Source organism: Silurus aristotelis, assembly GCF_946808225.1.
Source record: "Silurus aristotelis genome assembly, chromosome: 21".
Classification (NCBI taxonomy): Eukaryota; Metazoa; Chordata; class Actinopteri; order Siluriformes; family Siluridae; genus Silurus; species Silurus aristotelis.
Genome location: NC_139594.1, coordinates 2800295 through 2825040, shown reverse-complemented (window position 1 = coordinate 2825040; position 24746 = coordinate 2800295). Strand labels below are relative to the sequence as shown.

At 40.8% G+C, this 24746-nt stretch overlaps 1 protein-coding gene across 6 annotated transcripts in view; it reads right to left on the bottom strand.

Annotated features, from left to right (window-relative positions):
• adgrl1a (adhesion G protein-coupled receptor L1a) overlaps window positions 1–14849 on the bottom strand; it is a 202916-nt gene extending 188067 nt beyond the window's left edge. For 3 of the 6 annotated variants that reach the window (XM_083524297.1, XM_083524301.1, XM_083524298.1), the window contains exon 1: window positions 3561–3940. In XM_083524297.1, coding sequence (XP_083380423.1) covers window positions 3561–3582 — 22 coding nt within the window. In that variant the 5' untranslated portion in view covers window positions 3583–3940. Of the gene's footprint in view, window positions 1–3560; window positions 3941–14185 lie in introns of those variants that run through there. The other 3 variants (XM_083524300.1, XM_083524302.1, XM_083524299.1) reach the window with 2 other exon arrangements.
• Between the last annotated feature and the right edge of the window lie 9897 nt (window positions 14850–24746).

Genomic DNA, 24746 nt, shown 5'->3' with positions numbered 1-24746 from the left:
TCGAATTCATGCTTTTACACTTGCCCATTTTCCCTGCTTTCAACAACTCGACATTGACACCAGACTGTTCGCTTGAGCATAACAAATCATTGTAACCAGATGTCATACAATTTACCTGTCAGTGGTTTTGAGGTCATTGCTGATCAATGTGTGTATAAAAATATGTCCCTAATTAAGGCTGTGTGTGTGTGTGTGTGTGTGTGTAGGTGCTACATTACTGTGCATTAGTGGTTGCTGGCAGCAGATAAATGGACAGATGGACTGATGGAGGTGCAAAGAGGGCAGAGAAAGAATGAGATGACAAGGGCTAAGAGGATATAAAAGGGAGGGGTGGAGGGATGGAGGTGTATGTTCAGGTGTATAAAAAACAAAACAAAACAAAACAAAACAAAAAACTATATGAATGAGTAATTTATTGTGCAAATGAATCCTTAGCTTGCGCATCTGTCCAGCCGAATCCCGAATCGGATTTGGTGTGGGGCTCACTGGATCTTGCAGTTTATGCAAATGAGTCCAATATTTTGTGTAATATTTACAATAAATATATTCTTGTTGAGTTCACGTAAAGCCAAGGGCGTACTTACTTGGCTTGTCAATTACTGCGACAATCACAGGAGTCTTCGAGCTTGTGTATGTGGATCATTTATTCGATCATTTATTCAACTGATAAGAAAAGACCACCAATAAAAATCTGTTGACTTCCATTTTAGGATTAGACGTTAGATTGGAAATATTGTGCACTTCAAGCATTGTTTGGTATTGTGAGATTTTGATGACTACACTTTGTGATTATTTTTAGAAACAATAAAAAGCTTTCTACTTTTTTTCTGCTCACAATATTAAATTAGAAAAGGAACAAAATCCAAAAACAAATGTGGACCAAGTTGCCAGATTTTTTTTCTTTAACCTAAATTATGGTAAAAGTCATAGACCAGTACCAGCGTGCTAAAAGTAATGATCGATTGTCAATTCAAAATACAAGCTACATCTACAAAAACAACTCCAATCTGCCACATATGCTTAGATTTCCGAAGTGTGACAAAGATATGATGCAAAATTATCTCAGGATGCTTAAAGAAACAAAGCTACTCTCAAAACAGCTGTACTGCCATTAAAAAAATGTGTGTGTGTGTGTGTGTGTGTGTGTGTGTGTGTGTGTGGGAGAGGGGGGTATATAAAAAATAAATACCTTTAATTTTAGGTAATAAAATTAAATGATCATTTTGTGTAACACAAGCCAAGATTTTCATCATTCAAAATATCTTTTATTGAATTTTTTTGATTGGCACACTGATAAAAACATGACAGAATTTTGACATAAAAATATGATGTTCTGCAATTCAAAATGTTACTTAGATAGTTAGATAGATAGTTTACTTTTATTTCTTTGCTTAAAATGAAATAAAACCAGACGTTCTTTTCCTGTTGTGTCTGCAGGAAGTTACAGCTCTACCTCTGCCATGTTAATCTGTATTCTACGTGACTCTCAGGACACGCCTCGGTCTCCGAGACACGGTTGAGTGAGGAGAAATCGATTTACAATCGAAAAATATTGGTTACTCCCTAAACAATAAAAAGTATAGCATATCAACAAATTATATATAAATAAATCATTAATGATATGTTGTATTTGATGCACAATATGTATTGCGCACAACTTTTTACGCCAATGCACCGATGCGAATCGCTAAATCTTACCGCAGATAGACATAAAATAGACATCACACAGAGACGTGATGGTGTACTGCTGTGGACGTTTGGGCTCCTGATGGCGAATTTGTCTGGCTTTTCGATGCATTGTCTTTTTATGTTATTTTTTTCCCTCTCTGTCCTTCTATTTCTCTTCCCGAAGTCTTGTGTTTTGTTTCCATTTTCTCCTCTTTCCTCTCTCTCTCTCCCTCTTTCTCTTTGCCCCTTGCTCTACAAACGCACAAACAAACAGCTGCCTGTATTCCCTGGATGCTTCGCCGTGTTTCCTCTCTCCACTCAAAACACACACACGAAAACATAAGCCAAGGAACGGAGTGTCACCACATTACAAGTGGTAATTCTAAACATTATAAAGGTCCCAGAGTGTTCCTGGTCCCACATATAATCCAACATCTCCTCGAAATGAAAGAGCGGAAGAACGAACGGATAAACAGAAGAGTGGAGTCAGGCCGCTGTAGGACGAACTCCGTGTTCTCCAGCCGTCCGTAAACAGATGCGTCATGTCAGGCGGCGAAGCAGAACGAGCGACGGTTTACTGGCAAAGCGAACATCGTGTAAACAGGTGCTGCTCTGAAGTCACAGATGAGGACACACAGGAATAATGTAGCCATAATGGACAGGAGGAAGAGAAAAAAATAATGTAATATCAGTTCAGAAGAAACACCAAGGGCCTGTTTATCTCCATGTGCAGATTTCCCAGAATTTGGTGTGCAGTCGAAATTTCTCATTAACCACTGATTCTTGTACAACGACCACACGCAGCTAAGTGTAGCTACAAACAAACCGCCGTTATGCTACTCATTCTGTCCTCCCCATCCAGACTTAACATTCATTTCATTACAAAATCATTTCCTCTGCCATAGGATTTTCTTTTGGGATGATATTTCTATCCGAATCCATCCTATCAGCACTTTCATCCTTCTTTTCTGTGAGAAAACTTGATCCGATATTTTTTTTTTATCAGCGTTTTTAGTCCTGTCTGGATATGCGTCTGTGATTTTCTCTGCAGGTGTGGCGTCGGGTGGAGAAGAAAAAATATGTCTGACTGCTGCTTCTTATTTACTCTAGTAGCTATTGTCGTGCTAACTGCTAATCAGCCCATAATGATGATGATGATAAAAGCAAACTCCACTCTTCTGGGAAGATGTTACACTTGATTTTTCAGTGGAGGTTTGTGGGAGATTTATTCATAGAATTAGAGAAATTCTGCTACTGATGTAATGTACACGTTTATTTCTATAGAGCTTTTCACAGTGGACATTGTCTCAAAGCAGCTTTACACAATGTAAGAATAATAAAACAAACAAAAATGGAATGAAAGTGAATTATGTGTATTAGTCCCTGATGATGAAGCCTGGGCGAGACTGTGGCAACTCCCTTAGATGGAGTTGGAGAGGAACCAGACTCATTTGGGTGATATTAATAAAAAAAAAAAATAAAAATAAAAAAAAAAACACAATACAAAACAACAGAGACTAAGAAGTTCCACTACAAGGTGGGGTCATGGAAAGCAGATCTTTATGGAGCTGGCTTTATACACACTGACATGTTGGAACAGTGTTTGGCTCCAGTGCTACCACATCAAAAAGGTTCAATATAATTGTGTTTACAACTTTGAGGTAACAGTTTGGAGAAGAACCACATATGGCTTGGAAAAGTCAGGCTTTCTAATACCTTTGTTAATCCATCCAATTATCTATCTGTCCATCTTCCCATGTATCGAATTATCCACTCATCCATATACCCACCCAGCCATCCACCTATCCAATCATCCATCTATCTATCCATCCATCTATCCATCTCTGACCCTCTGTTTGCTGTGGAATGGTAGACTTGGATTTAACCCTCACCTTTGCATTGGTCCAGTTCCATGTTTGCTTTCAACCTTTATGCTCCAGGTTCTGGTTCTTGTTTCCTCGTCCATTCGTTCAGCACTTTATTTGCATCACATCCACATATGCATGGGTGCGATTGCAAGTAAACCATCTTTAATAATCCAGAAGTGAATCAACCAACCAACCAACCAACCAATTCCAAAGCAGTAAACCACAAACGTAGTCGAATTTATGTTCGAGTGATCAACAAAAACTGGCTATAGAAGAACCAGGAAAGATGGAAAACATGGACAGGAATCAGTTCAGTCACAGTTTACTGTAACAATCCGGTGAAACCAGGCTTGATCATGTCAGGAGTATGAGGAGAGGGTCCAAACAAATACTTGATGATGAATCTCTTATTGAAGAGTGTGTGTGATTGAGCACAGGTGTGTTTAATCAGCAGCTCAGTGGCTGAAGGCAGCACAGGTTGTGGGAGGTGTAGACCATGATGGCCATGTTTGTAGGCCATGGTGTTGGCTGGAAATTGAAGTTCTGAACAATTATCTCATTTATGCAACTGAGCACTTGAGAGCTGAGGTCTTGCTTAAGGGGCCACCAGTGGCAGCTTAGTGGTGCTGGGATTTAAACTCACACCCTTCTGATTAGAAAGTCAACACTTTGGGAAGTTCAATCTTTACTTCATGTGATTGAAGACAGGGTTGGGTCTCCTAGTTCAAAAGGAAAACTGTATACTTTTGCATCCAGGGAGGTCCTGTAGAATTGAAGTTTTCAGTTTGGAGAAGAACCACATATGACTGGATGTGTCAGAGGTCCCAGTATGTTTTTTTCCATACAGTGTTTTAGAACTGGTTATGATCTCAACCACTTCCTTCCTTGCAATGTAAAGAGGACAAGGTGATCCAGAGAGGCTTTAAAAAAATCTTTAACAAGGAGGAGTGTTTTACTGGTGTGGACCATTAGCTTTTCTCCGTCTGTTTTCTCCAGAGTCCACTTCTTTTCTCACCGGGTCACAAATGCTCACTGGTGAAACCTTGAATACACCGATATCTTCCTCATTCCATTTGCGATCTGTTCTTTCTCTCTCTCTCTCTCTCTCTCTCTCTCTCTCTCTCTCTCTCTCTCTCTCTCTCTCTCTCTCATTCTTTCTCACACACGCTACTCGAGATCTTTTTTTTTTTTTGTCTGCCTGTGAGTCATTCTGCTCGAACAGCAACTTTCAGACTCGCTGCATTCACATGTACAGATAAACACCGCATCCGGCGCTTTGCTCGCCCGTGCTTTCGCTAATGTGTGTAATTACTAATTACCTTGGGAAGGAAAAAATAATTAAAATGAAAAGAAAAAAATACTGCGGATGCACTGAATTAATGCAGACATCAGAAAAAAAAAAAATGACTGCAGAACAATGCAGAGTAATAACCGTCAGGCATCATTAGCCGTATTAGGACCCTCTGGTACCGTTTTTGTGTGAGTGTGATTGAGTGTGTGTGTGTGTGTGTGTGTGTGTGTGTGTGTGTGTGTGTGTGTTTTACCAAAAAAAAAAAACATTAATCAGAATAAACGAGGGAAATTATGCGAGTGGAAATTGATTGTGCAAAAAATAAATAAATAAATAAATCAATCAATCAATAAATAAATGGCCACTAATGATGGGAGTGTGTGTGTGTGTGTGTGTGTGTGTGTGTGTGTGTGTGTGGGGGGGGGGGGGGTCTGATCTCTTTATACCAATAAAAAAAGAGTGCCAAAAATACAAAGACACAACTGACACCAAATATATATCATGATCATTAGCGCCCACTAATGTTGAATGGGGGGGGGTCTTTTTTATATAAAAATATAAAAACAAAAATAGTGCAAAAACAGACAAATAGACCGACTGTTACATTTATACATCAAATATACAATATATTTATGTATATGTATAAAAAAAAATGTTGTATAAAAGTATATAATTAATACTGTAAAACGTATAATCCGCCATCGTGAGGATATTAAATACGAGGTTGCCATAGCAACGGGGAACCACGTTTTTCTTCTCAATACCGGACCGTTTTTCTGAAAGCTTTTGAGTGATCTGAACCCAAGGTGTCGAGTCTTTTCTTTGAAGAAGATGAGCCCTGGCTCTGCGAATGAGAGCCCGATGTTCTACCTCGGTGTTAAGGATTCCGCCGCCAAGAGCTCATGAGTTCAAGCCGGCGTGTTTCCGCCGGGTTACATGCACACGCTCGGGAGTTACTTCCTCCAGCCAGACGCTACAATCTGATCATACTGAATATGATCTGTATAATAAAATGCATATGCAAAATTTTCATAGGTTATACGACCAAAGTGTCAGGACACCTGATAATTCAAGCCGTGTGAGAATGAATGGATCTTAAACAGTCAATAGTGTAGATAATGTGAAGCCCAAACACCTGTTTTGTCGGGTGTTTTGAGCCTCTGCTTCCACATTCTGTCCCTGTTCCCTGATATAAGAACCTCCATTCTTCTGGGTAGATGTTCCACTAGATTTTGGGGGGATTTGTGCTTATTTAGCCACAATATATTAAATTCAGGTGCTACAGGATGTAGGTGAGGTGAGGAGGCCTGGATGTGCAGTCAGCATGAATAATTCATCCCAAAAAGGTGTTCAATAGGGTTTAAAGCTCTTCAGCAGGAGATCTTCCACTCCAATCCACAGACCATAAAGCACATCTCCATGGGGCTGGCTTTGTGTCATGCTGGAACGTTTTATTGAGTCTCCTAGTTGAAGCGAAAGGAATATTTCATGTGATGTAATTGTGTGCCTCCATGTTCGTGGTAACGGTTCGCGGAAGAACCTCAGCTACTACAGCTGGGAAAGTCGGGTGTCCCAATACTTTTGGCCGCCCCGTGTCCGCTTCCTGTAGCGTTTCAGGACCAGTGACTTGAATTCCTGATTTTAATTGGATTAATTGGTGCTTTCGGTTTGTTTCATTGGGTTACGGCGCTGCAAATCACGACCCGCTGTTATCAGAGTAATTATAATTATTACCGGTTTGTCTTTTGAATACTTATCAGCTGTTTTGACCCGTCGATTGAATTTCAGAGGGGTTTTATTTTACAGGCAGGTTTATGAATGACGTCCAAAATAAAAATCGATTTTTGAGTGAAAAGGAATAATAATAATAATAATAATAATATTTATAATAATAATAATAATAAATACTTATAATAAACAGATCATAATAAATGGCCCATGTATTTTAGCACCTCATATTATTATTATTATTATTATGAAATAGGACAAATATTAAAATAGTTCTTACACAAAAAGCCACACACACACACACACACACACACACACACACAGCCATACACAAAAAGCCACACACACACACACAAACACACACACACACACACACACACACACACACACACACACACACACACAGCCATACACAAAAAGCCACACACACACACACACACACACACACACACACACACATACACAGCCATACACAAAAAGCCACACACACACACACACACACACACACACACACACACACACACACACACACACACAGACAGCCATACACAAAAAGCCACACACACACACACACACACACACACACACACACACACACACACACACACACACACACACACACAGCCATCCACAAAAAGCCACACACAAACACACACACACACACACACACACACACACACACACACACACAGCCATACACAAAAAGCCACACACACACACACACACACACACACACACACACACACACACACACAGCCATACACAAAAAGCCACACACACACACACACACACACACACACACACACACACACACACACACACACACACACACTTACAAAGCCACATATATACACACACACACACACACACACACAGCCATCCACAAAAAGCCACACACACACACACACACACACACACACACACACACACACACACACACACACACACACACACACACACACACACACACACACACACACACACAGCCATCCACAAAAAGCCACAGACAAACACACACACACACACACACACACACACAGCCATCCACAAAAAGCCACACACACACACACACACACACACACACACACACACACACACACACACACACACACACAGCCATACACAAAAAGCCACACACACACACACACACACACACACACACTTACAAAGCCACATATACACACACACACACACACACACAGCTACAGGGTGCCAAATGGCGTGACCTAAATGAGCCGTGGCTGATGTTTGTTGTGTATTTGGGTGACTGTAATTGTGAGACCTGATCGGTGAAACCTGAACAGCAGCTGCTGGACTCGATTCAGGATCGATTCAGGAGTTCGACTAAATTCAGGAGGGTAATTCAATTAAGTAAGTGCTTTTAACGCAAAGCAGTGAATGTTCATTAGGAGTTAAACAGCTCACACACACACACACACACACACACACACACACACACACACAGTGTCCAGGAACACAGTGAAGAACATGTAGCTGCAATTGGGAACTCTAAGAACTGGCAGAGCCCGAGCCTGGGAAATTTTTTTTCTTAAAAATTAAGCAATCACACGGCGTATTGTGTCCCGAGCGCGAGTGTGTGTGGAGTGGCTTAAACTGGCGTGTGCTGAATTTTGCCTCTCCTGATGGTATTACCCAAGTAAATTGCCCGGGTGGCTGAGTGCTCAATTGATTGGGTTCTGTTCGAGGCTAGCACAGCTGCATACTACCCACCCACCCCACACACACACACACACACACACACACACACACACACACACACACACACACCCCTCCTTCTTCTCGCCGATCGCACTGGATACACGACGACTCTATAGCGGCGGCCAAACAATCGGTTTATGTTTCGGCACAGAGGTCCTTCAGCTGATTTAACACGCGCTCCGGTCGAGAAAAAAAGCCTCCATTGATTTGTCTATTCATGCGCACTTGTGGATCAGTGTTCTGAGGACCATGGGGGGGTTTTGGGTCAAAATCAGCATGTTATCAATGTGTGTGTATTCGTGTGTGTATTAGTGTGTGGGTGTGAACATGGTGTAGGCCGTGATTGGCTTCCTGTGGCGATCCGTTCCTAGTGCAGTCCAGCTGCAATTGGGTTTTTATGATTTTTTCCCCCTGCGCGAAGCCCCCCGGTGTAGGTTGCCCGCGGTTACGGGCCGCTGCATCGGGCGACATCGCTTTAGCGCACAAAGGCCAGGGTACGGAAAAACTAAACAAAAGGGCCTGACAGCTCTGACTGCCTCGCTGCCTTTTACACCAGCTACAGGGAACATTTCGGCTCGGTGCACACCGACACGTCTGTCGTTCCTTCTCTTCGTCTCCTCGTCTTTCCGCCGGAGCCGAGTTCTGTTGGTGAGCGCTGGCGGGATAAAGCGGTCACCACAGGCGACGTCTATTTTTACAAAATTAGAGCAGGAGGGAGCTTTTAGGTCCAATCTCATATCGTCTGATCCGATTCATTCTCACTAAAGATTCATCAACTTGCATGTAATATACTGATGAAATCTCATGTCATTTAACGTCGTGTCAATTCCAGAACCTCGAAGGGAACGAGATACGTATGATATAAAAAAATTGTGAATTAGTGAATAAAAAAAAAATACAAAAAAAAAAGCTTTTTGGTCTCACACACAAAGCAAATATGTGTTTATTTAAATTAGAAATAAATAATAATTATAATAATTAATAAATCGATTAATATATTTTTTTTAATCTAAAAAAAAATATATAAGATCACGATGTATATTGTAAATATAAAAATGAAATATCATGATATCTCATGATATTTCATTTTTATATTTACAATATAAATATAAATATATGGGGCTATCGTCCCACCCTTGACTGTATCTAGGCACTGGGAAAGTGGGGAAAAAAATCTTAATTACAAAACTATTTTACATTAAAAAAATTACAAACGTATTATTTTTCATATTATAAATTAAATAAACTAAATTTTTCTCAATTCTTGTCGTTCTGTATTTTGTTGCCAGTTTGTCCAAAAACTCAGATATCATGATGCATATCATGTATGATAAAAAAAAAGATAATATTGAGAAATGGTATTTCTGGTGCATTGTAATTATGCTAATATTTTTTATTTATTTACTGGAAAAGTGAAAAAAAAATTAGAAAATGTACAATTCTGAAGATTAAGGAACATGAAAATATGCACGATATCTTACCATCATTTATCACGTTACGTCCCGTCAGGAGGCAGAGGCACGACGTACAAGGACGTTTGCGTAGACAAGAAATTGTAACAATAATTAACTATTAATATTATTTTATCGTTTCATGTTTTGAAAGAAAAATGAAAGTTTAATATTAAATGAGGTGAAATCTAGAACGGCTGATTGCTGTTTGTATGAAAGCGTCAGAAAGACTGAGATAATGCGGAGTTGCGGAGGACAGGATAAATGTGTACATTCCCCCGGGTGAGTTTCTGCTTACTGCTGACTTTTAACCAAAAAATACACAGAGTAAAAATGTAGCAATGTTCAGTCGGGTCCTCGGGGGGACGGCGTCTCTGTGCAGGACTTCGTAAAAATCTTACAGCAGACGTGCAACAGAAAAGACGGAGGAGTGACTGAAGGCTGAACAAGTCTGTGGACAGGGAGGCAGTAGAGGGAAGGAAGGAAGGAAGAAAGAAAGAAAGAAAGAAAGAAAGAAAGAAAGAAAGAAAGAAAGAAAGAAAGAAAGAAAGAAAGAAAGAAAGAAAGAAAGAAAGAAAGAAAGAAAGAAAGAAAGAAGGAAAAAAATTAAAGAAAGAAAGAAAGAAAGAAAGAAAGAAAGAAAGAAAGAAAGGAAAAAAATTAAAGAAAAAAAGAAGGAAGGAAAGAAATGAAGGAAGGAAGGAAAAAAACTGAAGAAAGAAAGAAAGAAAGAAAGAAAGAAAGAAAGAAAGAAAGAAAGAAAGAAAGAAAGAAAGAAAGAAAGAAAGAAAGAATTGATGGATGGATGGATGGATGGATGGATGGATGGATGGATGGATGGATGGATATAATAAACTTTCTGAACAACAGGACAAAAAGAAGAAATGATTTCACGTACATGGTAAAGGATGTGCAGTAATACCATGAGCTCCGGAACAAATTTGCACGCATGCATGCACACACACACACACACACATACACACACACACACACACACACACACACATACACATACACACACACACACACACACACACACACACACACACACACACACACACACACACACACATACAAACATACACACACACACACACACACACACACACACACACACACACACACACATACAAACATACACACACATACAAACATACACACACATACACACACACACACACACACACACACACACACACACACACACACACACACACACACACATACACATACACACACACACACACACACACACACACACACACACACACACACACACACACACACACACATACAAACATACACACACACACACACACACACACACACACACACACACACACACACATACAAACATACACACACATACAAACATACACACACATACACACACACACACACACACACACACACACACACACACACACACACACACACACACACATACACACACAGGATGGCAGATGGAATGAGGAATTTGATGAAAAATGCATGTGTTATAAGAAAACAGGCTCCGGCCGACTGAAGGTTCAAACCAGGACACGGTGCAGAGATTCTGCCTTCATTTATATACAATATATTTACTGGAAGGCCAAAAGTATTGGGACACCCACATGCGCTTCTTCTCCAAACTCTTGGCACTAAATTGGAGGCACACATTTGTATTGGACGTCTCTGGATGCATGAGCATTGCATTTGTCCTGCACTTCAACTAGGAGACCCAAACCCACACAAAGAGCACAAAACCAGCTCCATTAAGATCTGCTTTTCCATGAGATGGAGTAGAAGATCTCCAGGAGCTTTGACCTCAACCCTATTGAACACCTTTATGGTGAATGAATCATGCTGACTGCATCCTGGTCCACAAAATTCCATAAAAATCTAGTGGAACATCTTCACAGAGGTTAGAGGTTATTATAAGAGCACGTTGAATTTTATCATGAGGTGTCCACAAACGTTTGGTGTATTTGTTTATGTATGCAGGCATAAAAAAATATTCTAATTATTACAAATATTTGATTACAGAAGTAAGAAATGGAAGAAGGAATGAACTTTATGTTTTAGAAGGTATTTATCCGAAACTGTGTGTTTCTTCCTTCCTCTATCTTTCTCTCGCTCCTCCATGCTTGTCCCAGTCAAGGAGGCGTGGCTTGTGTTTGCACAATACCGAATGACATTGCATCACGCCGTGTCACGTCGGCCCGGCTCTGAATAACGTTCCACTGCGATCAAAACTGACTTGACTCCACGTCTGATTTCCATCATTATCAGGTCGTGTGTATTGATGTGTGTCATAGGAGTCCTGGCTTTGTTATATATGGAGCAGGACTTGAGGCTCTACCACAGGCGTAAGAGAAATAGGAACGTAGGGTTAAATCTCGAAACCGAGCCAATTAGGGATGAGATCTGAAACGGCTATGCCTTAATTGCCTCCATACTTCCTCGTTATCTTGTTTATCGCACCGGAATATATAACGAATGGCCTCGCTTTAAAAAAAAAGCGTGTGCGACGGATATAAATCTCCCAAAGAAACAGCGCCGTAATTAATATCGCGCTTACGCCCGGCTATAAATCATCCGCTGGAAAGCTTGGAATAATTGTTCTGATAGTGATGTGACAGAAAGACATAGAGCGGACATAAATCCTTCTCGCCCGTCTGACAGCCGGCCAAGTTCAGACCGATTGGGTTCGATCAGCGTTGAAGAGGGTGGAGATTTTGATGCGTCTGGAACCGTCTGCTTTAAATCGTCTAATGATTGGGTATATTTTGTGTATATGTGTATAGATACATACAGCAGGCCTGTCGTTGCCCTGAAGACCACCCTGAGCTCTTGATGTGGGGTGGGTTAGCGTTAAAACGCAGGCACCTCTGATTTTGCCCACAGTTACATTTGTATTCAGAAAACCAAGAGCCCTTGTGGGCGACGAAGAAGCACACTCAATGAGAATTCTCCACAGGAGACCTTTTATAGTTTATGGCTAGTTTTACACTCCGTCCTTACGATCTAACGATCCGAAGTATCGACGGGTTCGGGTCTAGACCAGAAATAAATACGTACATCAACAAATATAGACTGTATTAGGGGCTCCTTTCTCAGCCACAGTGTTATATTTAGCAGGAGTCTTGAGTGCTGATGGTTACAGGTCAGCACCAAGGTCAGCGCTGGCATCCAACATTTACGCCATTTGGCGAACGTCTTTATCCAGAGCGATTTATGGGTTTGGGGCCTCGCTCGATGGTAGCTTGGTGGTGCTGGGATTTGAACTCACTACCTTCTGATCAAAAGTCATCACCTCCATCAATTAACTACCACCTTCCATATCTGTATAAAGGAGATGGAATCGAATCTAAACATTCGTTATTTGTGTGCGATTCTTACCAGCATTTTGTCGTCTTGCGTCCATTCACACTGACCACATCATCACAGAAGATATCACTGTTTAATACACTACCAAATACCTATAATATCATCCTCTCCACCTCCAGTATCATCCTCTCCACTCGGGATCACTGTTAAACAACGTGACATAGACTTTAGTTTTATTATTATTTTTTTCAATCCTATACAACCAGGTGGACAATTTTAGCTAACGCGGATTGTATAGCATGCCGTGCGTCGCTTCTTGATGAATGAATCTCTGTCTGTCTGTCTGTCTGTCTGTCTGTCTGTCTATCTCTATATCTATCTCTCTATCTCTCTATCTCTCTATCTCTCTATCTATCTATCTATCTATCTATCTATCTACAGAGGACATGCTGTTTTTTCGGAGCACCAGCCGACGCCATTTCATCTGAACTACGATGATTGTGATCATGACACGCAATTATTCACCAAAGATTTGTAGAGTCAAGACGCCTTACACAATTCATGGTGTGGATCTACAATATGCTGTTCAGGTCTCTCTCACACACACACACACACACACACACACACACACACACATAAAACAAAGTGTTAAAATAAATGAATTATTACAAAATAAAATCAGAAAAAAAGGGGAAAAAAACGTTTGTCCTATTCTTTTTTTTTTTTTTTTTACAAAATGTTTCAATAATTGCTAAAGTGCGTGCGCGTGCTCGCCAATGTCACGCACGTGCAAAGGCAGAGGGCAAAAAAACGTTAAGGTGATAATAATAATAATAATAATATTAATATTAATAAAAGAACATTTATTAATAAAACTATTATTTGAAAAAAATTATATAATTATTAAAAAATTATAATAAAGAACAAGAAGAAGGACGTCCTTTGTTTGCAGCAGAGATCCTGACGCATCCCACATCCCACATTTCAGACCCAACTTATTATGATAGAATCGTGATGATGATGATGAGGATGATTATTATTATGGTGGTGTCTGAGAGCTTTCAGGGTCCGGAACATGCATGCATGGAGTCCTAGCCTGAGGTTTTTAGTATGCGATGGTGATGGACACCTTGTTTCATAACCCTGCTTACCTTCACTCCTCCAGGCTCCTTGTCTTCAGATCTTCACGGCGGCTCAGACTCGCATCGCTCCTTATAAACGTCCCGTATTATGTGTTTATTTGATTGTTTTTTTTTTGTTGTTGTTGGTGGTGGTTTTTTTCTTCTCCTCCCTCCCTTTTCCTCCTGCGGGTTTGATCCGGGATTTTATTTCGCGGATAAAAAAAAATTTATCACACCGCGTCCTAGGGAATAAATCGGTCCCGGATTAAGGGGGAGACACGAGAATTATTATCCAAAAAAAAAAAAGAGGATGATAAAAGAAAAAATCCGGCATATTCTTAATGCATACGAAGGAGACGCTCAGTCTAGTTGAAAACACGCGCACACGCACGCACGTGCGCACACGCGCATATACACCAGGTCCAAAGAAATTAGGACTGATTGCGCGTGATGCAAAAAAAAATTAAAACAAGAAGGGACAAGAAAGCAGGATGTCCTCCAGCAGGGATATCCTTGTCTCGGATTGGGTCCAGGAAACACGCAAACGCACTTCACGTGAAAAAGCGTGCAGTCATGTAGACGAGCGAATATCCATCCTGTACCGAGTCCATTTGCGTGTCCGTGTCCCTGTCCATGTCCGTGTCCGTGTCCGTGGGCTCGGTGTGCTCCGGCTCTCTCCGCATACGAGAGCGAATGTGGAAATGATGTTGCGCGCGCGGCACACGCACCCCCCCCCCCTTCTCTCTCTCTCTCTCGCTCTCTCTCTCTCTCTCGCTCTCTCTCTATTCACTCCTCCCATTCTCTCCTCCACTCCAGTCTCACATGTGGATGAGGGCAACAGCCGCAAAGAGCTCACGCGATCAGATATATACATTATATCAAATATTTCCTGCCCCCTTCATACCCCCCCTCCCGGTTTTGCTCAATCTGCAGCTAAAGTAACCTCTTAGCAAGTTTACATTATTTTGGGATATTTTAACAAAAAATATTTCATTTTAGGCCTAAATCAAGATTTAAAAGTCAAAGGTTGCTAAATCCTAAATCCTTATATTTCTAAACTTTGCCGAAAATGTGTATATCAGTGATCGAATTGAGTCAAGTCGTATAGGGGGTCTCCAGTTGTTGTGTAATTCATAGATTTTTTACTCAAATAATCTTGGGGACTCCCTAAGTCTATTTTTTACTTGTCATGGGGGTCCCTAATGCATTATGAGGGGTCCCGGATTACCTATCCCCCCCCACCGCCGCCCCCCGCCCAACATAAATATCTTCATGTTTTAATTGTCAGACATTTGACACAATTATCAAAAATGTTTGATTTAGCCATACATTAAGGTACGCCATTAATCAGTGGAAGATTCGAGGTTTTAGGTTCTTTAGGTCTCTTCATCAAATCCACAAATCCTAGCTAGAACTGTTCCCCCCGAACCCTTAACAAACCTCTATTTCTTTTTTGTCTTCTTTTAAAACATCCATTACAGTAGCTAAAATTTCACGCAAAGCCCATTAGACCACAGCGTACAAACCGTGAGGTCGACTTCAGAATCTACCAAACGTCTGTAAGACCCCCATTAAGAGGTCACAGCGGATGAGTCAGGGATATGACATACACCTTGTGATGTACTGTAGACGATCAACAACATGCGGTACATGATGAAGCGGAAGGATCTAATGGTGTTCATGTTTAGGGGGTTATTTTCAGAACTAGCTTAAGACTGTGATCAAATAACAGACATGGCATCTTAAGTTTCCAAAGTATTCACTGGCGATTTATTAAATGTCTCTTGTTTAATTTAAAATGATTTAATACTGCTCTCCTTTTGATTAGCACAATGGACTATATTTAGTCCCATAGACTAAATATTCTATATTTACTATATACTACTATAAAGCCACTCCTGGCTTTCTCAGTCCTGGATGTACCACTGGCCTGCACATACCAAACTGATGTTTTCCTTCCCCTAACTCATCAGCTAAATATCTAAGTGAAATAGTGGTGAGCTGGTGGTGCATAAAGACCGGGATGATGAAAATTGCCCTAAAGGTCCTGTGCAGTTGCCCTTTTAGAATAGATCTCAAAGTACAACAATCTAAGGCAATCAACCACCCAAAGACTTAACCACCCGAACAACTATTCAGCACCTAAAGAATTAACCACCCAAAGAAACAACAACCCAATCAACAACTGACGAACTGCTAATCACCCAAGGAATTAGCGAGTCAAAAAGTCAACCTCTTAAAGAGCTACTGACCACCCATAGAATCAACCACCCGAAGAAATACTACCACCCAAGGAATCAAGCACTTAAAAAACTACTAACCACGTGAAGAATTAACCACCCAAAAAAATAAAAAACCATTTTAAGAACTACAGCACTAACAACCCAAAAGAATTAACTACTCAAAGAAATACTAACCACCCAAAAAAATCAACAACCACATGAACAATTACTCACCACCTTAAAAAGCAACCATATGAAGAACTTCTAACCACCCAAAAAATCAACCACCCAAAAAACTACTAACCACCCAAAGAATCAACCACTTAAAGAACTACTTATTACTCAAAGCTTTGAAAGGACAAAATGACACAGGGCTACTCACCACCACAAGATCATTCCAGACACTGCTTTTTTCTCTCTCTAATAGCCTATAGTCCTGAAAAACAAGCAGTACTCGGGTTTGTGGCTAGAACTTTGACCAACCTCTCAGAAGACCAGGGAGGCGAGGTTAAGCGCCAGCAGGCGGTCGATAGCATTAGCCATCATGCTAATGTCCTGGAAATAAAACATCCCAAAGTAGCAGTAACCACTTGCTGTAGGTGAGTCCACTGTCGGTGATGCTTCTGATAGCCGTCTGTTCAGCATTCAGTGCTCACATTAGGGAGAGTATATTAAAAAAATAAATAAAAATGTAAGCCAAGGCTCCAGCAGAGCGGCTATTTCAGGACACACAGTGAGAGGCCATAATTAGATTCCCTAGAAGACGTTTGGTCTGGATACACAGACGTCTGGGTGGGTAAACACACACACACACAGAAAAAAAAATCTCCTACCTGCTGTTATTTTCCACACAGAATAAATGCATATAGAATTGTACAAGGAAATAAATGAGTGAGACTGGTTTTTAGGAAATTGTCCTTTTTCTTTGGCATCCAATCAAGATTTCATGTCATGACAGAATACTGTGACCTTCTTGGACAACATACATGGTATACAATGGTATTTGGGGAAGGTACTTGTTTAGCGGTCGAGGCATTGGACTTTGGATACAAAGGTCATGAGTTCAGCAACACCAAGCCCCCACTCTTGGGCCCCTGAGCAAGGCCCTTAACCCCCTAGCTGATCAGTTGTATGAAAGAGATAAAAATGTAAGTCGCTCTAAAGAAGGGTGTCTGACAAATGGCATAAATGTGAATGTACAATAGCCAAAAATTCAACCACCCAAAGAACTACTATCCACCCAAAGAATCAACCACTTTAGGAACTATTAACCACCCAAAAAACTCAACCACCTAAAGAATTACTAAACACCCAAAAATCATCTAACCAAAGAACGACTAACCACCCAAAAAATCAACTACCCAAACAACTATTAATCACCCAAAAAAATCAACCAATTGAAACACTACTAAACACTTCCATAAGATGAACTACAAACCACCCAAAGAAACATTCACCTGAAGAACTATTACCCACACAGAAAATCAAACACTTAGAGAATTCAATGAATTGTTTTGTCCAGTCTTTAAAATTCCACTTGACCAAATAGTTCTTCTCCAAACTGCTATCACAAAGTTGAAGGCATATTGAATATGGGGGAGGTAGTAGCTCATGTGTTCAAATCCCAGCCACACCATGCTATAGAGCTCTGACCTCAACCCTATTAAAATGAAAGGACAGGCCTTCTCACCTCACCTACACCAGGACCTGACTTTACTAACATCTTTGTGGCTAAATAAATCTTATACAAATCTTCACAAAATCTAGTGGAACATCTTCCCAGAAGAGTGGAGCTCATTATATAAGAAAATAGGGACTACAGGTGGAATCTGATGTTTAAAAAAACACGTGAATTTTATAGTCAGAAATTCAGAAACGTTTGTAAATACAGTGTTGGTTTGATATGCAAATTCCCAACTTGATGCTGATGTTTATTTTAATGATGGCATGGAAAAGTAGAAGTTGGACGAATGGCTGTGAGGATTTGCATTCATTCATCTACAAGAACATTATGGAGGTGTGTGTGAGGAAACTGCAGTTCCTGTTAATCCCAAAGGGGTTGAGGTCAAGGCTCTGGGCAGGACACCTGAGTTCTTTATTTTTGGGGATTGCTTTGTGCACAGGGGTATTGTTATGCTGGAACAGGGTTTTTAGTTTTTAGGGAAGTTGAAACAATGTTCGATACAATCGTGGGCTTCCAAGTTTGTGGACACAGTTTGGGAATAAAGGTAAGGTATCTGCAAACCTTTGGGCTTATAGTGTGCCTCTTTGTTCTTGGTCTGTCATTCGTGAATGCTAATTAATAAATTTTTCCCGCTGATGTATGTGGTGTAAAGAATCACTGTTTGGAATAAACGTTACAGCATCGCAGTTGGACCACTTTCTTATTCATACAACTGAGCATTTGAGTGTTAAGGGCTTTGTTTAAGAGTCCAGCAGTGGCAGTTTAATGGTGGTGGGATTTGGACTCACAGCCTTCTGAATTCCCCAACCCCTAAATCCATAATCAAGAAGTGTGTTAAAAAAAAACAAAGAAGAGAAAGGTGCTTTATACTTGTCACATGCACATTATAGCACAGTAAAATTATTTATTTCCATATTCCAACCAGGCTAGAAAGCTGGGCTCAGAACACAGGGAATGCCAGGATACACTGCCCATGGAGGAGTTAAGGGCCTTGATCAAGGGCCCCAAGAGTGGCAGTTTGGGGATCCCAAGGCTTAAACCTACAGACCTTCCGATCATCAAACCAGAGCGTAAGTGTACCCCAGCTACAAAATCTCGCCCATCCCAGGTAACAAGGCTACCGATTTCTACCCCCCCCCCACATTAGTGGTTCCATTGAAAACAAATACTTTTGTACACAAAATTGGCTTAACAACATAAATAACGTAAGAGCAGGTTGCGACTGTCACAGTCCTGGAAAGCATAACAATGCATTTACAAGGCCTCGACATGATGTCTAGACTTTGTTTGCCTGAGGAAAATATATGAATGCTTCCTTTTTTGACATCTATTTAGGGACAAGGCTCCTGTATCCCAAGAGCACTGTAAGGCTTACATGATTTTAACCAGACAGACAGCTCAATCTTATATAGCATTAATAATAATAACTCTACCATTTAAGACTTGCGCTTTTGGGAAGATGACTCCAGATCTGACCTAAAACAGACCAATAACAACATCTTTAATGGGCCAATTTAAGTCCAACCAGACTGGCTCAGTAATGGACATATCAATATCCTACAGGGATATCTTTTCCCTTTTTTTTTATCTTTTAATGACTACATAGCAACAGATGGTCATTTAGTGTACAATCCAAAGATGGATTACATAATACTTTACAATTACAGAGCAATCTGCAGGAACTGCTCAATATTATCATGCTGGATATACCTACTAATGAAGTTTTAATGAATCCTTGTAATTAATTATGCGCTAGAACATTTCGCTCTGACCCATTGGAATTCAATATTTAGCCAATGGCCAGATCCGTTTGGCCGCCAACAATCATGCTAACTGCAAGGAAATGTGCAAGTTCCAGCGGCGCCATCTTCACAGGCTGATGCTTGCTCCACTAGTTCCCAGGCCAGTTAATATCCAGCCTATCGTCCCACGTGCTGCATTAACACCTGGACCCAAATGTGAATTCAATACTGTAAACTTCCACACTGTAGGTGTTAAGATTTAAATCAAACATCAGGGATTTGTGTGTGTGAGTACAAGCTGAGCGTAGGTTGACAAAATTGCAGTTACGTTGCTGCAGCTTAAAATTAAATGACACGTTCAAGCGTAAACACGTCTTGAAGGAATAGTCGAGTGGAAACATCTCATTATGAGATATTGTACATGTTTGACATTTAGTAAAGCCTTTCTGTCTAATAGAGAATCTTTTTTGGTAAATACTTGCATAAATCTTAAATATACTCCATTTAAAGAGCATTGAGGATCGTTTTGTACTAAATATGGTCAAAACATAGCAAAAATCTTTGACACAGTATATTTATCTCAGTTTTGTCCTACTAAAAACACTCACTTTATTGATAAATACTGTACATATATATATATATATATATATATTTGGAAGAACTTAGAGAGCAACCAGACTCAAAAGGTAAACCTATCCACACCTGGTTCACACCGAATGTCCATCCATTATAGTTCCACCATTGTTGAGGTTATTGTTTACTGATGGACACTTCAATAAAATTGCAGCAAATTGCTTGTAATAATTGAAGTCCAAATCTATCTTCATGGTTCTTGAGTTATTATATGTCCTGTTGATTTCAGTCAACAATTCAGGAATAACACATTATCTGTATATGTTGCACACACTATGGCTGCTATTTACTGTACAAAGTTGTAGTAAACTCTCTATCATACCTGACACACAATACTGTCATTTGCACTACCCTTCACTCTCACACTTTATGTACATTACTGATCTGTATCCCTATTTAATATCCACACTGTCTATACTGTCTCACATTGTCTCTTATTGTCTTGTATTGTCTTGTATAGTCTGTTCTTGTCTTGTCTTGTCTGTTTTGTCTTGTATAGGTTTAATTTATGTCTGTACTTTTGAGAGTCACTAACAGCTGGAACCAAATTCCTTGTGTGTGTCAACACACTTGGCCAATAAACCTGATTCTGATTCTGATTCTGAAATTTTGTGTCTAGGTTGTAGACTAGAGACTACAATCTAAAGTCTAGTTTGTAAAGTTCAATCAAAGTGCCAAATTTTGGGGGAGGGGCCTGTTATACAGGCAAGAGTGGATCACCTGGCACACAGCTGTATAAGATGTCTTTGAATGTGGGATCATGAAATTTTCCTTTCACTTTCAACTAGTTCCAGCATGACAATGCCACTGTGCACAAAGCCAGCTCCATGAAGATATGCTTTCCATTGTGCTGGAGTGGAAGATCTCCTGCTATAGAGCTCTGACCTCAACCCTATCGAACCCCTTTGGGATGAATTGGAACACCTCAGGGCTTCTCACCTTACTTACATCATTACCTGACTTTACTACCACCCTTGTGGCTGAATGAATCTCCACCAAATCTAGTGGAACATCTACCCAGAAGAGTGGAGCTTATTATAAGATGAAACGTGTGTTATAAAGTGAATGCGATTGACAATTTGTCAAGGACATTTTCCCCACCCCACCCAAATACACAAGATTACGGTATTATTTTTTAAAAATTGGCTTCCATGTCAAATACAATTCTTCTCAAATCTTTCGCACAGCCCCAAAACCCAGCTTTCGATTACTCTCGCAAATCTTTTTCGGGTTTATTCGAAAGACATTCGAGGCGTAAAATGCAGAATCCTTTGTATCAGGATCAGCTCATTACTTGCTGGAAGTAGCGATTTCAGAAATACAGCATTTCAGCACCCGTGGGCTTCTGGGAAATGCAGCAGCTTTGTAACCGCTCAGCAGTGTTATAATGTAGCTTCCAAGCTGTCAAACTGTACAGCGAGTGTATAGTTTACTGTGCTCGCTCTCTCCCCAGCTAAAAACAAGACTACCGGGGACTTGCCTGTGTGCCAGTCTGCCTTATTTACAGCAGGAATAAATGCTGTTATTTTGAGGGTTGGATTCGGGTTCCAAACGGCATTTGGCAGATGCCCTTATCCAGTAGATTTAATTATTTTATTTACTTCTATTTTTTTTATCTTGTTCAGCAAAAGAAAATATTGTTGTTCATTTGAGCACTAAAAAATAGCCAAATATGTCTAAAATGTCTAAAATGAAAAAAGATTCCCGCCCAAAAACAAACAATGGGAGTCAGAAATAATGTGTCCACACTGTAACTCAATGTCATTTGTTTGTCATGTGAAAACCACAACAGTGTATTCACATTAAACAGGAACGACTACCTCCCCAGATTGTTTTCACCCGAGTTGTTCAATACTGTTTGCTGTACAGAGCCTGCACACACTCGGACCAAAAGTCTCGGGAGGTAGACAAATAACAAACAAATGTCCATATGACACAAAATGAACAAATCACTTTCTGATTAATTTAAATACCACTGGAAAAGTTCGAGCTTTAGATGTAGTTTAATGAGTGCTAGTGCTGTTTGGGCATCAAGTGGGATTTCTTACCACCACCTCGGTGCAGGAACAGAGATACAGTAGTGCTATCAGTGGAGCAATGGTAGTGATTGAAGGGAGTGTGAATAGTGGTAGAGGATGGGGGCCGAAGGAGGGAGCAATGGCACAGTTGTAGAGGATGGTGGAAACTGTGTTGCAGTGGTAAGGGAAGAAGGGAGTGTGGTGCAGTGGTAACAGATGGAGGGAGCAGTGTTGCAGTGGTAGTGAATAGGGGTAGCATTGTGCAATGATAGAAGTCTAATGGATTAGTGAAGAAGGTGGTTCATGATTCAGGGATCAGTGGCGCAGTTTTAGAGGATGGAGGGAGCAGTCAAGCAGTGGTAGAATATAAAGAGAATATAACGACACCAGTGTTATAGGATGGAGTGATCAGTGGTGCAGTTATAGATGATAGAGGAAACAGTGTAGCAGTGGTAGAGTATGGAGGGAACAGTGTTGCAGTGTTAGAGGATAGAGGAAATGTGGTGCAGTGGTAGAGGTTTAAGGGATTTATTTAGAGGTGGTAGATGATTCAGGGATCAGTGTTGGAGTGTTAGAGGATGGAGAGATATCGGGGTAGAGTATGGAGGGATGAGTAAAGCAGTGTTAGAGGATAGAGGGACCTTTGGAGCAATAGTAGCGGATAGAGGGATTCTGGTGCTGATGTAGAGGTTGGAGGGAGGATCAGTGGTAGAGGATGAAGGAAAAAGTGTAGCAGTGGCAGGGGATGCAATGATCAGTGGAGCACTGGTAGCAGATGGAGGCAGCAATGGTAGAGGATGAAGAAACCACTGTAGTAGTGGTAGAAGGTAGAATTAGTGTGGTGCAGTGGTAGAGGATTGAAGGATTAGTGTAGAGGCGGTGGATGATTCAGGGATCAGTTGTGCGGAGGATGAGAGGAGAAGTGGAGCAGTGGTAGAAGATAAAGATACCAGTGATAGAGGATGGAGGGATTAGTGGCGCACTGGTAGCAGATTAAAAGAGCAGTGTTACAGTTGTGAAGGATAGAGGGATTAGTGTAAAGGTGGTAGAGGATGCAGAGATCAGTGGTGCAGTTGTAGAGAATAGAGAGATCAGTGGTAGATATGGAGGAATCAGTAAAGCAGTGGTAGAAAATTAAGGGACCATTGTAGCAATGGGAGAGAGGAAAGAGATCGCGGTGCAGTGGTAGAGCATGGAGAAACCTTTTTAACAATGGTAGAGACTGGAGAGATCGGTGGTTTGATGGTAGGAGATGTAGGGAGTAGTGGTAGGAAGATCCTGGAATCAGTAAACCAGTGGTAGAGGATGTAGGTAACAGTGAAAAAGAAAAAAATATATCAGTAGAGCAATGGTAGCGAATAGGGTGATCATTATGGCAGTTGGATGGTTGAGGATGCAGTAGTTGAGGATGGTCCGTTTTTGATTTTGTAGACAAGCATCAGTGGTTTAAATTTGATGGAGGCAGCTTCATTAATCTAGTAGAAAGTGCAAAACAATGGTGTGATGTGGTAGAAGTTAGAAAGGTTGAAAAGACCAGCACTCATGTTGGTGGTTGTTCAGACAGGACATTTTCATATATATTTTATTTATAAAATTTCACATCCAGCAAATCAGGACTTGAAGTCTCCCCACTCACTTGTAGATCAATTCAGAAAGCCCCTTGTCTTGCCCTAGCATTTTTGCCTAAAGGACTTGGCTTTGTAGGGAATTGAAAAGTCCCATTCGTTTCAATTTGGAGCCTCTGAAAAAGCCAGCATGGATCATCCCAACAGGCGACAGAAATAAATACAGCATAAACCTCCCACGAGGAGTGAAATAAACACAAGCAGGTGCTTTCATTAGCCACTCGTGGGCCAGGTTCAGATTTCCAGACCTCTTCTTTGGTCAAGCACCGGTGCAACCGCCAGGTAGATTTTCATAATCAGTAAAATCTCAGGACTCTCTCTCTTTCTTTACACTAGCTTTTTCATTTTCTCTCTCTCTCTCTGTCTCTCTCTCTCTCTCTGTCTCTCTCTCTCTCTCTCTCTCTCTCTCTCTCTCTCTCTCTCTCTCTTGCTCTCATTCTCTTGCAACGTGAAATAGTCCATTATCTGCTCTCAGGGCTAATTGGTGTATTAACGCCATGCTGTGGGTGACAGAGGGAGCGAGGGAGTCTCTGAATGAATATGGATGAGAGAGAAAGAAAGAGAGAGAGAGAGATAGGTGGGGAGGTAAGCGAAAGAGTGAGAGGCAGAGCAAGCAAGGGATTGAAGCTAAGCCACCAGGGAATGAGTTGCGGAGGGAAATAGGGAA